At 44.2% G+C, this 14,505-nt stretch overlaps 1 protein-coding gene across 2 annotated transcripts in view; it reads left to right on the forward strand.

Moving 5' to 3' along the window:
* Positions 1 to 14,505, forward strand: part of DOCK1 (dedicator of cytokinesis 1) — a 493,779-nt gene that overhangs the window by 42,246 nt on the left and 437,028 nt on the right. For both annotated transcript variants that reach the window (XM_038579104.1, XM_038579105.1), the window contains exon 2: positions 13,127 to 13,210. In XM_038579104.1, the coding sequence (XP_038435032.1) occupies positions 13,127 to 13,210 (84 nt within the window). The remainder of the gene's footprint in view (positions 1 to 13,126; positions 13,211 to 14,505) is intronic.

The raw sequence follows: 14,505 nt of genomic DNA on the forward strand, positions 1-14,505 counted from the left end.
AGCTCAGCTCCTGCAGGTCTTCCCCACCCAGCTCTCCTTGTGGAGGGTCACCAGGGAGTGGTCAGGGCAAGGGAGACCATCGGTGGGGGTGCAGGGCAGCATCTCTCCCAGCAGAAGCCCGCTCGGAGTGGACTCCACTCCGTCTCTGCCCCACTTGGAGCCCCTCATGGTTGTGTGGTTTGCCAGCGAGGCTGAGCGTGTGCAGGTGCCCGGGTGGGATCTTGGCACCACTTGTCCAAGTGAAACTGTGCTTTATTTCTGGGCAGATGGCTGGACCCCATGACATGCCTCCCAGGTTTGGCTGTCAAAACGGAGGTGCAGGGAGCTGGCTCTGCGGAGACCCTGGTCTGGTCTTCGAGTTTTTAATGTGACACAAGTGAAAACACAACTGCAGTGTTTTCCAGTGGATTTAAGATTCAAGTAATAGTTTGGCCGCCTTGGATTCTTCCTATGTTGATTTGTTAAGCGATTCACTCAGTCAACGCTTGTGTCACTCTGGGTGCCGGGCGCTGCAAAACCTGGAAGCAAAGGTGGAGAAGATGCAGGGCAGGTGTGAGAGGAGATGGGTAGCAGAGCTGTGGGGGTGAACCGGTCTCCGGTGTTTCAGAAGGACTGCTTGCAGGATGGGAAGCTAGAGGAGGGAGGCCCTCTTCACGGCTCCGTTTGACCCACGTCGGGCACCGGTGATGTGATGGGCGCATCAGCATGAGTAGCAAGTGGGCAGTTCTCTTCTGGCGTTTGGTCAGGGTGGGCAGGGGTGCCGTGGAGCGCCGTGCATGCCCCCTGAACTTCCTGGGTGCGTGGAGGTGACAGGAAAGCTTTTCCCCTAGGTATAGGTGAGCTGCAGGGCCCAGCCCCACAGGAGGGGGAGAAAGGGCATTCCAGACGGAAGTAAGCTTTTAGACAGAGACCTGGGGTAGGTATGGGGCGCCTGGGGTTCAGTTCCTTGGGAACACCTGCTTACATTCACAGAATGACAAAGGCTTCTTCCAACTTGATTGCTACCTTTATTTGTGACTTTCATATATAATATGAATAATATGTAAATGTGTGTATTTCTATATATGTTTATAAATACATATGAAATATACATTTACACACATGCACATATTTTTTTTGAGAAGAACAAATTTGTTTTTTGAGATAAACAAATTAACAAGGAATGTTCTGTATGTCCTTCCCTTTCTTTCTTTGTCACTACTAATATTAGAGTGTTGTGAAAACAGGAGAAGTGGCCTTATTCTACAGAAGAAATCACCTGAGACTTTCCACTGAAGCCCAGTAAGAGGAATTTGGGGATGTGACAAAGTGTCGTTATCCTTTAGTATCACAGAAAAATGGATCCTGGCCCATTTTTTTCTCTTCCTTCCTCTCCCCCTCATTGCCTCTGCCCCTGATGCCCTTGGGCCTGGGCGTGTTTTCAGGGCGCCCTTTTTAGGTGGAACCTGTTGGACCAGTCAGGGATGGCAGTGGGGGGTGGGCAGGGGGGCATGTCTGGCCAGGTCTGCAGCACTGAAGCTGAGCCCTGTGTCCAGTCAGACACTGGAGAGGTCCTGGCGGCACATGGTCCCATCGGGAAGCTCTCTGGGACCAGTCCCTGGTTGTGGAGTCCACTGGGGTTTGCCCAGCCCCGTAGGGTTGGGTGAGGTCCTTGTCAAGCCCCTATGGTCAGGGGTAACAGCTGGGCTCTTAGGTCTCTAGCATATATTTTCCTAGGCAGCAGTAACCTTTCTGTCTTGGAGAAGGATGATTAAAGAGATGGAATCTTTCCCCCATCTTGTCTCTATCCCTCTTTGCTGCTGAGCAGAGTGAAATGCAAAAATAGATAGTTTTCAGGTCAGCCCGTCTTTGCTTATTTGTGGGTAGATTTGCAAAGACTGCCCCGTAATGAAGTCAGTGGTTTTTCTCTCCTGGCACCGAGTTTATGAGAGACAAAAGGATTGAAAAGTGGACTCTTGATTTTTCCTGTCAGGACAAAACAGTAAAGCCAACACCCCTCCACACGCCAGTGTCTTTCCTCAGAAACCCGTGTATTGTGGACACTGTGACCTCCTGGGCCGGAGAGAAGCCAGGCGGTCGCTGGCTCGCTGTGGGCCAGGCGCACGGTGACATTTCATTCTGAGAAAGACATTAAAATATCTCTGAATTGTGTCTGTCAGTTCCATTAGAATTTGAGAAAGGACTCTTTTGTACGTTTCTTCTCGCACTCTTATCTTCACCATCCCTCCCACCTGTTTCCATCCAGAAGGCAAGAAGAAATCCTGAATAGCAAACAACAGGTCCTTTATCTTGCTGTGCCCCTGCTCTGTCTTGTAATTATTTAGATGAATTCCTTGATTCTGTTATTCAAACGTTGCAGGAAATCCTGCCATGGGGGATTTTCTTGGCTGAGAAACAATCTCTGTTCCTAAGAAGGAAAGATAGGAACCCAAAAGAAGTAACTCTGTGACTTTGAAACTTTGAAAGTGGTATCCTTTTTAGAAATGTAGTGCTCTCTCTCTCTCTCTGTCTTTCTCTCCTCTCACATACACACACCTGGAGGTGTTCTTTGATCTTGAGCCCATCACCCCTAATTTCTCCTTGCTTCTCCTTCCGGTTGAACCTCATGTGTGGAACAGGTAAGGGAGGGAAGCTGCTACACCCTCAGGGACCTTGTAGGTGCAGCCACTGGACCCACTGAATATTTCACAGCTCCCAGTAATGGGAGATGCTAAATCCACTAGGAACCTTCTCATTCTCTCTAGCAGCCTTTCCTTTTATTCTTTACATCCTTTAAAAATTATAATGGTAAACTATATGTAACATAAATATACCATTTTAACCACTTTCAGGTGTGCAGTTCTGTGGCATGAAGTACATTTGCATTGTGGTGCAACCACCACCACCATCACCACCCATCCATCCCCAGAACTTTCCCGTCTTCCCCAGCTGAAACTCTCTCCTCCTTAAACACCAACATCGCACCCCCTCCCCCCGCCAGTCCCTTATGTAGGTGCAATTATGCCCCATTTGTCCTCTTGTATCTGGCTTATTTCTCTTAGCATCATGTCTCAAGGTTCATCCCTGTGACAGCTGGTGTCAGAACTTCTGTCCGTTTTAAGACTGAATAATATTGTTATATGGACAGAGCACATTTTGCCTATCCATTCGTCCCTGGGTGGACACTTGGGTTGCTCCCACACTTTAGCTATTCTGAGTAGGGCTGCTGTGAACGTGGCTGTACATATTATCTCTTCAAGTTTCTGCTTTCAGGTCTTTTGGCTATATACCTGGAAGTGTAATTGCTGGGCCATATGGTAATTCTAAGTTTAATTTTTTGAGAAACAACTAGACTGTTTTTCACAATGGCTGTACCAACGTACAGCTCGACAAACAATGCACAGGATTTCCCATTTCTCTACAACTTTATCAACACTTGTTGTTTTCTTGTTTTTTAATACCAGTCATCCAGCGAGTGTGACGTGCTACCTTATTGACTTGACTGGTGGGTGATGTGGAGCATCCTAACATGTGCCTGTTGGCCATTGGTATATTTTCTTTGGAGAAAGGTCTATTCAGGTGCTTTGCCCATTTTTTAATTGTGTTGTTTGTTTTTTGTTGTAGTTGTTGAATTGTGAGAACTCCTTAAATATCTTGATGATCAGTTCCTTTTCAGATATAGGATTTGCACATATTTTCTCCTATTCTGTGGGTGTCTTTTCACTCTGTTGATAATTTCCTTTGGTGCACCAACATTTAAGATTTTGATGAAGTTCAACATCTATTTTGTCTTTTGTTGCCTCTGTTTTTGGTGTCCTATCCAAGAAACCATGGTGAAATCCAAGGCCATGAAGTTTCTCTCCTGTGTTTTCTTCTAAGAGTTTTATTGTTGTAGCTTTTATGTTTAGGTCTTTCATCTATTTTCATCTTCCCTCCCTACTTCCTCCCTCCCTCCCTCCCTTCCTTCCTTCCTTCCTTCCTTCCTTCCTTCCTTCCTTCCTTCCATCCATGCATCCATCCATCCATCCATCCATCCATCCATCCATCCATTTTAAAGGTCCTGCTGTTGCCAGGTACTTTTAGCTGCTTGGGAAAATGAAGACTATTGGCAAAAGCAGTGTTCTGATTCAGTATGTTTCAGGGCTCTGGAAAACTCTAACCTTGCCTGAATGATATGCTTCCAAATCGGAGTGGGGGGCCGGGGTGGGGACTGGCTTAATGGCCATAGAAACTAGTAATGGTGTGGCTGCCAGTGTCTTTTTGAAGAAGTAATTTAGGAAACCTAGTCCCCAGTTCCAATACAGACTTTGGATACAGGGCTGGTCTCTGTCCAGAGTGAAATTCAAAGGAAATATATACAATGATGTTCTGGTTCTTTAGGCACTAGATATTCTAAATGGGCCTAGCATATCTCTCAAACCCCAGCACGGTTTGAGACCATGCTCTCGGTGCTAGACCAGAGCAGGAGTCCTCTAGCGTCTTGGGAAATACCAAGTGTATATGTTTGGCATGGACTAGACAGCGGATGGATGGCCCTTTAGAATGAAGCCCTATAGCAGGCAGACGGGCCCCTTGCCCCTGTCTCCTTAAGGATATGGTTTGCATTTCCCCCAGCTCTGAGAAGCATGCCAGTGAACATTTATTTTTCCAACTGAAGGCAAGACAAAGGGAATGAGATCAAAAACAGAGCAATTAATTTTCACAAATTGACTTTTTAAAAGAATTAATTAACTTTTAAATTGCTACTTGAAATCTTGAAGTCATATTTCAAGGAGACCCTGTAGGATAGAAAGAGCTGAGCAGATTTTAGAAGTAATGTGTGGTCAGGCCCATACCTTGGATGCTTTAAGGAGGCTTTGCATCTGAGCACTGATGGTGAGTTCTCTCATTAGATGCAAAGAGACCCAAAGCAAAAACAGGAAAGCTAACGCTGTGTCTCTCTTTCTTAGTGATTGAATAAGTTTTGGGCTCCTAGATCTTTCTGTAGAGGGCAGGGTTTTTGCTCTCACTCTATGGCAGACCATACAAGAAGGAATACATGGTGATCTGGTTTAATTCTGTGAATTTTTTATTGAGTTACCTGCAAGGCATGGTATTAACCACTGTGGGAAATCCAGTGATTAATAAATGTTTACTTTCCTCAAGGAAATCTGGTCTGGAGGGAGAGACAGATACAGATAAGCATTCCTGCAAGGCCATGGGATGTCAGAGAGCTTGTAGGAAAAAGTTGTGGAACAAGCAATTAATTGAGGTATGCACATACCTTTTTTTGGTCAACGGAGAAAGTCAGAATTCAGGAAGGATCTGGAGAAGGATATGAAATGAAACACGGGCCTTGTAGACAAGGAGCCTTCAGACATAGAGGGAGGGAGGAAGGCATTTCCAGAGGCAGAGCAGCTTTCAGAAGGCCCCAGGGGGTGACATGGGGTGGGGGGTGGGGAGCTGGAGGAGTGTGAGTGGGGAGATGAGATTGGAAAGGTAAGTTCAAATCCCATCCCTCAGGCTTTGGATGATGGAGACTTTACCCATTATTCACAAAGCCAAGGGAAACAGTACAGTGTTTTGGAGTAAGATTTCAGGAAGGTAACTGGTGATAGAAGAAATGAGAGCTTATATAAGGAGATCAGCTAAAATATTATTTTTCATTGTGGGGAGAGGTGGAGAAGGCTTGGGTCAGCCTTCCAGCCTTCCAGCTGGAGACAGTCTGGAAGGGACACCATGGGGTCTCAGGGCTGTCATCAATCCCTGCATCACCTGGAGCAAGTCAGAACTTCTCTGTAGGGTTCTGTGTTTTTATCTGTTAAATTGGTTGATGGATGTAGTAGTTTTTTTCCCTAATGCCAGATTAGTCAAGTTGGTTTTTTGTTTTTCCCTGAATAGGAATTACATTTCCTCAGCTGCTTTTTCTGTACCAATTGGGGTGGTCCTGTGACTGTTCATCCTTCACTCTGTTAATGTGATGAATTACCTTGATCGGTTTTTGGATATTACACCAACCTTGCATTACTGGAATTACCTCAACTTGAGTTCTTCTTTGTAAGGAATTAGAAGTCCATTAGCAGGATGCTTTGGACATTGGTGGACCTCAGAAATGCGCAGGCATGTTTGCCTGTCTGGGAACTGCAGGCTGGATGTTGTGATTTGCAGGGGAGCTACCAGGAGGGCAATCTGAGGCCCAGGGAGGGCTGTGGTTGACACTGGCCAGGGATTGAGGAAGAGTCTGTGCAGGTGTTGGCACGGAGGTCCTTCATTCAGGCTGGCCTTGGCCCTGTACAGCCCCTCCAGGGGCTGCTCAGACATAGCAGACTCCAAGCTGCTGTAAGCTCTGATGAAAGAAATAGAAAAATTCTATTTCCCCCTCATAGGACTGTTGTGAGGGTGAAATGAGTCTGAACATGTGAAGCTCCTTGTCTATTGTCTAGCTCATAGAATATAATCAGTTAATGTCAGCCAGAATCAGCAGCAGCATTGTCACCATCAATACCACTGTCACCACTGTCACCACCACCACCACCACCACCACCATTATTGTCATCACCATTGTCACTAACACCACCGGCACTACCATTAGCACCACCACTGCCACCATCACCACCACCACCATCACTGTCACCATGATCACCAATATCACCATGATCACCACTATCCCCACCAGCATCACCATCGTCCTCATCACCACCTTCATCACTATCATCACAAGCATCACCACCAGCACCGTCGTCACCATCGTCACCACCGTTGCCATGATCATGATCATGATTCAAGGTATCCCAGTGTTGTACCATCAGCAGCAGCAGCAGCTTCATCCACAGCATCATTGCTGTTAGCATTAGGAGTGATATGGGTGTAGGTGGAAGCCTTCTGTCATTTATGAGCTACATTTCCTTCCTTCTATCCCCAAGCAGCCATTTTTAGGGTGATTAGGAGATTGAGCAGAGGTGATGACTTTGCCTTTTCGTGTCTCTCTGATCCATTCAAACTAAGTGAGGCACAGACCAGTGTGCTAATTTTTAATTTTGGGAAAAAAGACCCATATGGTTACTCACTCTGGGCTGCTGCTGACTCTTCCAGAAAAAGAAAAAACCCCGCCATTCTGGGGAAGAACCTTCATGCTGGGTTCATCTCTGCATCTTTCTCATTTCACATGAGCAGCGTAGCAAGCCGTTGCACTGGGCTCCACAGTCCAGGATTGAGAAATTCTGCTGAACGTGCGCGTATACCCAGTGACAGCCGGCTTTAGCCAGGCTATTAAAAAAGGCAAATGGGTTTGAGGAGGAGGAATATATTAAGCACACGGCCCACCAGCCAGATGAGGGTGGATGCAAAGATATGAGTGGACGCGGGATGACCACATTCTCTTGTGGAATCATTCCCAGATCTTAACAGATCCGAAAAATAAGACAAATGGGCAACTTGCAAAGAGGTTGCCTTTGTGCTTCTATCAAGTAAAGACATTTTAAAACCCAGATGTCTTCCGTCATTGTCATACTAATAAAGGAGAAGACGTTCCTCCTCTTTCTCAGCCTGCTCTACCCCTCAAAGAGGGACCGCTTTAAAGGTCAAAGAACCAGAATTCGGAATAGTCTCTTGTCTTGAATACTTCTGGGTTTAAGAAAAATTCACTGCATTGTATTCATTTTTCCATCACCCAAGAATTGGGGAACCGTAGCCACGGGCTGGTCAGGTTCAGATGCTTGCAGCTGGGACCTCTGCCCCAGCTGCCTTCGGCAGTGAATAAATTAGCCACAAAACACTCCTTTTACATTGTCCTGCGCATACCTCCCTGTGTTTCGCATGGCTGTTGTAACCAATTACCACACACCCAGGAGCTTAAAACAATATGTATTTATGATATTGCAGCTCTGGAGGTCAGAAGTCCTAAAATCAAGGTGTGGGCTGTGTTTCTTCTGGAGGGTCCTGGGGGATTCCACTTCCTTGCCTTTCCTGGCTGCCAGGGTTCACCTGTGTTCCGGGGGGTTTGTGGCTCCTTCCTTGACCACTGTAACCTTTGCTGCATCATATCTTCTGACTCAGGCTCTCCTGCCTCCCTCACACGGACCCCTCTGATTGTACTGGTCCCACCTGGATAATCCAGGATTAGCATCCCCACTTGAAATACTTACCCTGGACAATCCTGCAAGGGCCCCCTTTGCCAATGTAAGGTAACACCTCACAGGTTCCAGGGATTCAGATGTGGATGTCTTTTGGGGGGACATCATTCTATCTACCACACTTCTCCCTCCCTCCCACTCCTTTGGCCGATAATCTTATGTAGTAAAGTGTTTCAGTTTGCCTTTGAAAGATTTTTAAGGCTGTGATAGTAAGAGCAAAGGGCCAGAGGCTGCGCAGCCACTATAGTGGTCTTAGCTCTTCTGTGTCTTTTGGGGCCCCAGGCATGAACCTTCAGAGGCCTTTTCCCCTTTCATCTATAAAATCGGGTCTTTAAGGCTCATTTCATAGTTAAATTTGAAGTTCCTCTTCCCACAACTGGTTTTGTCTGCCTTTTTCAGAGAGGAAGAGGGCAGGTACTTAGAGATTTTTATGTATGTGCCTTACAAATTCACATGAGCCTGGATGTGTTTATAGTGGACGTGTTCATTTTGCTTTATTTTTATTATTTTTGATGTGTTTATTTTTTGCACATCTCTAACAGAATAGGCATGCTGGCAGGGATGCTGTTAAGAACTGTGAGAAACGCATTTATGACTCCTAAAGGCTTAGGAATATAGTTATGCTGAACCAGGAAAGGCTGGCATATGCTCCGAGCTTCCTTTACCTAATGCAGTTATTTCTCGTTAAACTTCACCATAAAATGCTAAATAAACTTAATAACTACTAATAGCCATTTATGTCAGTTGAGGACATTTAAATTTTATGAATTTTGGTGGAAATAGAGGAAAATACCTATGAAAATAGAATTTTCTACATGCATGTTTTTTGATGTTTTAGGATTTTTCTGATCGTGTGTTTATCTCCTCGCTTTGGCTTTTTAAAAAGGATTCTGATAGTGTTAGAAGTCTTTATTGCAGTAACAGCAAAATGCTCCCAACCACAATTAGAGTCTTTATTATTTACTAAGTGTTCACTGCAGGACACCCAGTGTTCCAATCACCAAATCTGCCAGTGGCATCATTGTCTTTAAGACACAAAATGCACATGGTCATGCAAGGTGTAGATATCAAGAGGCTTATTTCATGGGGAAAGGTGAATATGGAGAGGATAGGTCATTTGCTGGAGGTCCCTCGGATCTTCAGGCATAGAAACGTTACCTGTGTATTTTGTCTGCCGGGTGGACATGGGAACCAGGGAAGGTACCTAGGCCTACACTGCCTTCCTAGCCACGGGTAGCTCAGGTATGGGGCAGACAGCAGCAGGTGTGCTGTGGTGGAGACGTTTGGAGAAGGGGTTGATGAGAGAAACATAGTGAGCCTGGCTTTCTGAACAGGTGCACCTGGTTGGAAGACCGGTCGATGGTGGTGGTGGGGGGTAAGTTGGCCCATACAGGTGTGGGACAGGCTGGTTACTGTCGTTCAGGGAGAAGAAGCAGGGACAGGGACCCTCCTAAGGCCCATACTGTGTGGTTGGTGGAAGGCACACCATGCTTGCTGGAGGAGTTTGCACATGCTATGATCAAGGAGAATTTTAGAGATGGACACAGTGAGAATAACTTCATCTGGTAGGGTGTTCAAGATGGATGGATGAGACGATCAGAATTTTGAAGATGAGTTTTACATTTGGTCTGCTTTCTTTTTAAGTAAGATCCATTGGAAAGGAGGAGCATCACTGTATCACTGTATTTTTCTTTCTTTGTTTCTTTTTGTTTTAATGACTGGAAGTTTGTACCTCTTAGTTGTACCTCTTTCTTCTTTCTTTCTTTCTTTTTCTTTTTCTTTTTTTTTTAAAAATTTTTTTAAATTTTTATTTATTTATGATAGTCACAGAGAGAGAGAGAGAGAGGCAGAGACATAGGCAGAGGGAGAAGCAGGCTCCATGCACCGGGAGCCTGATGTGGGATTCGATCCCGGGTCTCCAGGATCGCGCCCTGGGCCAAAGGCAGGCGCCAAACCGCTGCGCCACCCAGGGATCCCTCTTTTTCTTTTTTAAATATTTCATTTATTCATTCATCAGAGACACAGAGAGAGAGGCAGAGACATAGGCAGAGAGAGAAGTAGGTTCCCTGCGGGGAGCCCGATGTGGGACTCGATCCCAGGACCCTGGGATCATGACCTGAGCCATAGGCAGACGCTCAACCACTGAACCACACTGGTGCCCATTAATTGTACCTGTTTCAACCATCCTGCATCCAGCTCCTCTCTGGCAACCTCTGTATTTATGCATCTGTTTTTTAGTTTCTTTGTTCATTTGTTTCGTCTTTTAGATTCAACATAGAAGTGAAATCTTGTGGTATTTGTCTTTGTCTGGCTTATTTCACTTAGCATAATACCCTCTAGGTCCATCCATGTTGTTGCAAATGGAAGGGATCTCATTCTTTTTTATGGATGAGCAATATTCCATTGTGTATATATAGTGCATCTTCTTTATCCATTCACGTATTGATGAAAACTTGGGCTGCTTCTGTATCTTGGCTGTTGTAAATAATGCTGTTTATTTTTCTAATAAACACAGGGGTGCATATATTCTTTTGAATTAGTGCTTTCATTTTCTTTGGGTAATACCCAGTAGTGGAATTGCTGGATATGATTTTTTTTTTTTTTAAGATTCTATTTATTTATTCATGAGAGACATAGAAAGAGAGGCAGAGACACAGGCAGAGGGGGAAGCAGGCTCCTCACAGGGAGCCTCATGAGGGATTCGGTCCCAGGACCCCGGGATCATGCCTTGAGCCAAAGGCAGATGCTCGACCACTGAGCCATCTAGCCGCCCCATGATGTTTATATTTTAAGTTTTTTGAGAACCCTCCATATTATTTTCCACAGTGGATGCAATTTACATCACAACCAACACTGCACAAAAGTTCCTTTTCCTCTACATCTTCCCAGCATGTGTTACGTCTTGTCTCTTTGATTCTAGCTGTTCTGATTGGTATAAGGTGATATTTTATTGTGGTTCTGATTTGCATTTCCCTGATGATGAGGGTTGTTCAGCATCTTTTCATGTATTCGTTGGGCATCTGTATGTCCTCTTTGGGAAAAAAAAATATAAGTTCTCTGCCCATTTTTTCTTTGGATATTTTTTTTTTTTTGTATTGAGATGTATAAGTTTATAGTATATTTTGGATACCATCCTCTTAACCAGATGTGTCATTGGCAAATATCTTCTCCTATTCAGTAGTTTGTCTTTCTGTTTTGTTGATAATTTCCTTCACCGTGCAGAAGTTTTTTTTTTAGTCTCAGTAGTTGATTTTTGCTTTTGTTTCTCATGCCTCAAGAGACATATCTAGAAATGTGTTTTTATGGCCGATGTCAGAGAAATTACTGCCTGTGCTCTCTTCCGGGAGTTTTATGGTTTTAAGTTTCACATGTAGGTCCTTTATCTATTTGAGTTTATTTTTGTCTGTGGTTCCAGAAAGTGGTCCAGTTTTCCCAGCACCATTTGTTGAAAAGACTGTTTTTTCTCCCGTTGCATATTCTTTCCTTCTTTGTTGTTGGCTAATTGACCATATAAGCATGGATTTATTTCTAGGCTCTCCATACTTTTCCACTGACCTATGTGTCTGTGTGCCAGCACCATACTGGTTTGATGACTACAGCTTTGTTATTCTTTCTCCAGTATTTTCTTTCTTTTCTTACTTTTTTTTTTTTTTTAAGAGAGTAGACTACTTGAGTATTTTAGCATCTTAAACACTTCCTAATGTCCTTTTTCCACTGTGATAGTTACCTTTATCTCATCATGCTTGAGCAAAAGTGTGGTCTCCATTTAATGGTATTACTTTTTTAGGTGCTTATCTGAAAGGAATAGGAACTGCTTTATGTCAGGATACGCATTGGTGATTTCAGAGATTTGTTGAGTTATTGCCAGTTTAAAGAATTTCTTACAATGTTGGACATATTTTTGCCTATTTGATTGTAATGTAAGCTTTTTGGCTTAGTATCAGCATTGGTTATACGATTATTTTATTTTTCTTGTAAAATTTATTTATTTTTTTGTTATATGATAATTTAAAAAATCAGGTTGGTTTCTAAAGTTATTCAGCCCACGTGTAATTGATTCATAGTTAGAAAGTATTTCATGAAATGTATTTTTCTTTTAAGATTTTATTTATTTATTCATGAGAGACACACAGAGAGAGGTAGAGACACAGGCAGAGGGAGAAGCAGGCTCCCTGTGGGGCGCCCGATGCAGGACTTGATCCTAGGACTCCGGGATCACTCCCTGAGCCAAAGGGAGATGCTCAACCACTGTGCAACCCCGGTACCCCTCAGGAAGTGCATTAATGGAAAATACAGTGTATGAAGTGATAATTAAAATGTTAACAGTATCACTTTTCTTTCTATTATAAACATTATTCAGCTATAAAAAGGAACAAAGTTCTGATACATGGTGTAGCATGCCCAAACCTTCAAGTATTAGGTCAAGGAAACCAGATAGGAAAAAGGACACTATAGTTTGATGGTGTTTCTATGAAGCAGGTAGAGCAGACCTGTTCCTAGGGACACAAAATGGATAGAGGTCGTCCTCGGGCTGCGGGGAAGGGACGGGGGTCCTTGCTCCGTGGGCGTGAAGTTGCTCTTTGGAGGGATGAAGAAGGTGTGGAAGGTGACAGTGGTGATGGTTGTACAACGTTCTCAATGCTGCTGCCGCCGCGCTGGACACTTAAAGCTACTTAAAACGGCAGATTTCCCATCATCTCTATTGACCATGTCAGTGTGGGTTTATTTCCAGGCTCTGCGCCGTGTTCTCTTGGTCTGTGTCTGTTTCTGTGCCACCACCACACTGTGTTGATCCACTAGAGTGCTTCAGGGCCACACTTAAAAAACAAACAAACAAATCCCAGTTGCATGGTGTTCCGAACTTCGTCTACTTGAAGAAATATTTGTGTCTTGAAAGAAAAGGCTACTTATAGGTTATCAGAGAGGCTGATCTAGGCAGAGTGAATGTGTTTCAGCATGAAAAACAAGCAGACACAAGCCAGCAAAGTCACTTCGACCTCTACTAATGTCTTCTTACCTCTGTTTCTCCTTCGCAGCATTTTATAACTACGATGCCAGGGGAGCGGATGAGCTTTCTTTGCAAATAGGAGACACTGTGCACATCTTGGAAACATACGAAGGTGCGTATAACTTTGGTGTCTTACCATTTTGGGCAGTTTGCACGTTTTCAGGTGTTTCAGAAATAGGTGTCCTCGTGACTCTTGTGCCTGTGATCCGTCTTCCTGTGTGAGGGATGCCATTTCTGGGGAGGGCTGTGGCGAGGTCTCTTCATTGTTCGAATAATATACTCAAGATGAAATTAAAGCTAAAAATTCTAATTTTTCACCTCTAAAGTTTTCTGTGGAAATAGCTGTTTTCATTAAAAAACAACAACACTTTGGTTCCTTTGTTGCAAACGTATGTGGATCTTGATTGTAACTGACCACTTGGAAAACTATGAAAAAAATACATTTAAGACATTTTCGTGTTTAAGTTACTGTTTTGATGTGTTTAATGCAGGTGGTGAGACTTCTTACTTTCTCACTTAGATTTGTTAACAGAGGAACCAAAACTGTTTCTTTTTTTCTTTGACCCCATTTTCTTAGGGGTGAACAGACATTGTGACAACTGTGTGGGATGTGGGCCAGCGAAGCAATCATTGTCCAATAGGTTAGAAATCTAGTAAGTACACTATTGTGATGGTAGTTTCTCAGTGTCTTTGGATTTTCACACAACTTTTTTTTCAAATTGTTTTTTTTAAAGGCTTTATTTGAGAAGGAGAGAGAGAGCGAGAGAGCGCGCATGAGACTGGGGTGGGGGCAGAGGGAGAGGGAGAAGCAGACTCCCCGCTGAGCAGGGTATCTGATGCAAGACTCGATCCCAGGACCCTGAGATCATGACCTGAACCCAAGACAGCTGCTTAATCGACTGAGCCACCCAGGCACTCCATGCAATCAGTTTTTATCTTTAGTGTTTTGGATAGCATTAGAACGGCCCACCCTTCCTTTTTACCCTGTGGTTATTGTGGCACATACAGAAGGGAAGCAATGATGGGCTTGATTTCTGAGACTCCGCGGATCTGGAAGTTTTGTAAAATTGTGTAATTAGCGTTGGTGGCTTTATTTCCTGCTGGAAAGGGTGACTCCCATATAGCAGATGAATGAAAAGAACTGATTAAAATGGATCGTTTCAATAGAAAAATTGCTTTGAGGGTGGTAATTTAGCTAAACCCTTCCAGTAGGAGGTGGGGCTAGGAGAGGAGAGTGCAGCCATCCCACAGTGATTGGCAAACTGGACTTCACACTCAGTCTGCAGAATCTACTTTGCGCACGAGTGAAGCAGCTGTGAGCCTCCGTGCACTAGGCAGGCTGCAGCTTGTTCCTCTGGTACTCCTCCCAGACACCTCCGGGAAGCACAAACCTATTAAAACACCCAT

The sequence above is a fragment of the Canis lupus genome, chromosome 28 (genome assembly GCF_011100685.1).
Source record: "Canis lupus familiaris isolate Mischka breed German Shepherd chromosome 28, alternate assembly UU_Cfam_GSD_1.0, whole genome shotgun sequence".
NCBI classification, from domain to species: Eukaryota; Metazoa; Chordata; class Mammalia; order Carnivora; family Canidae; genus Canis; species Canis lupus.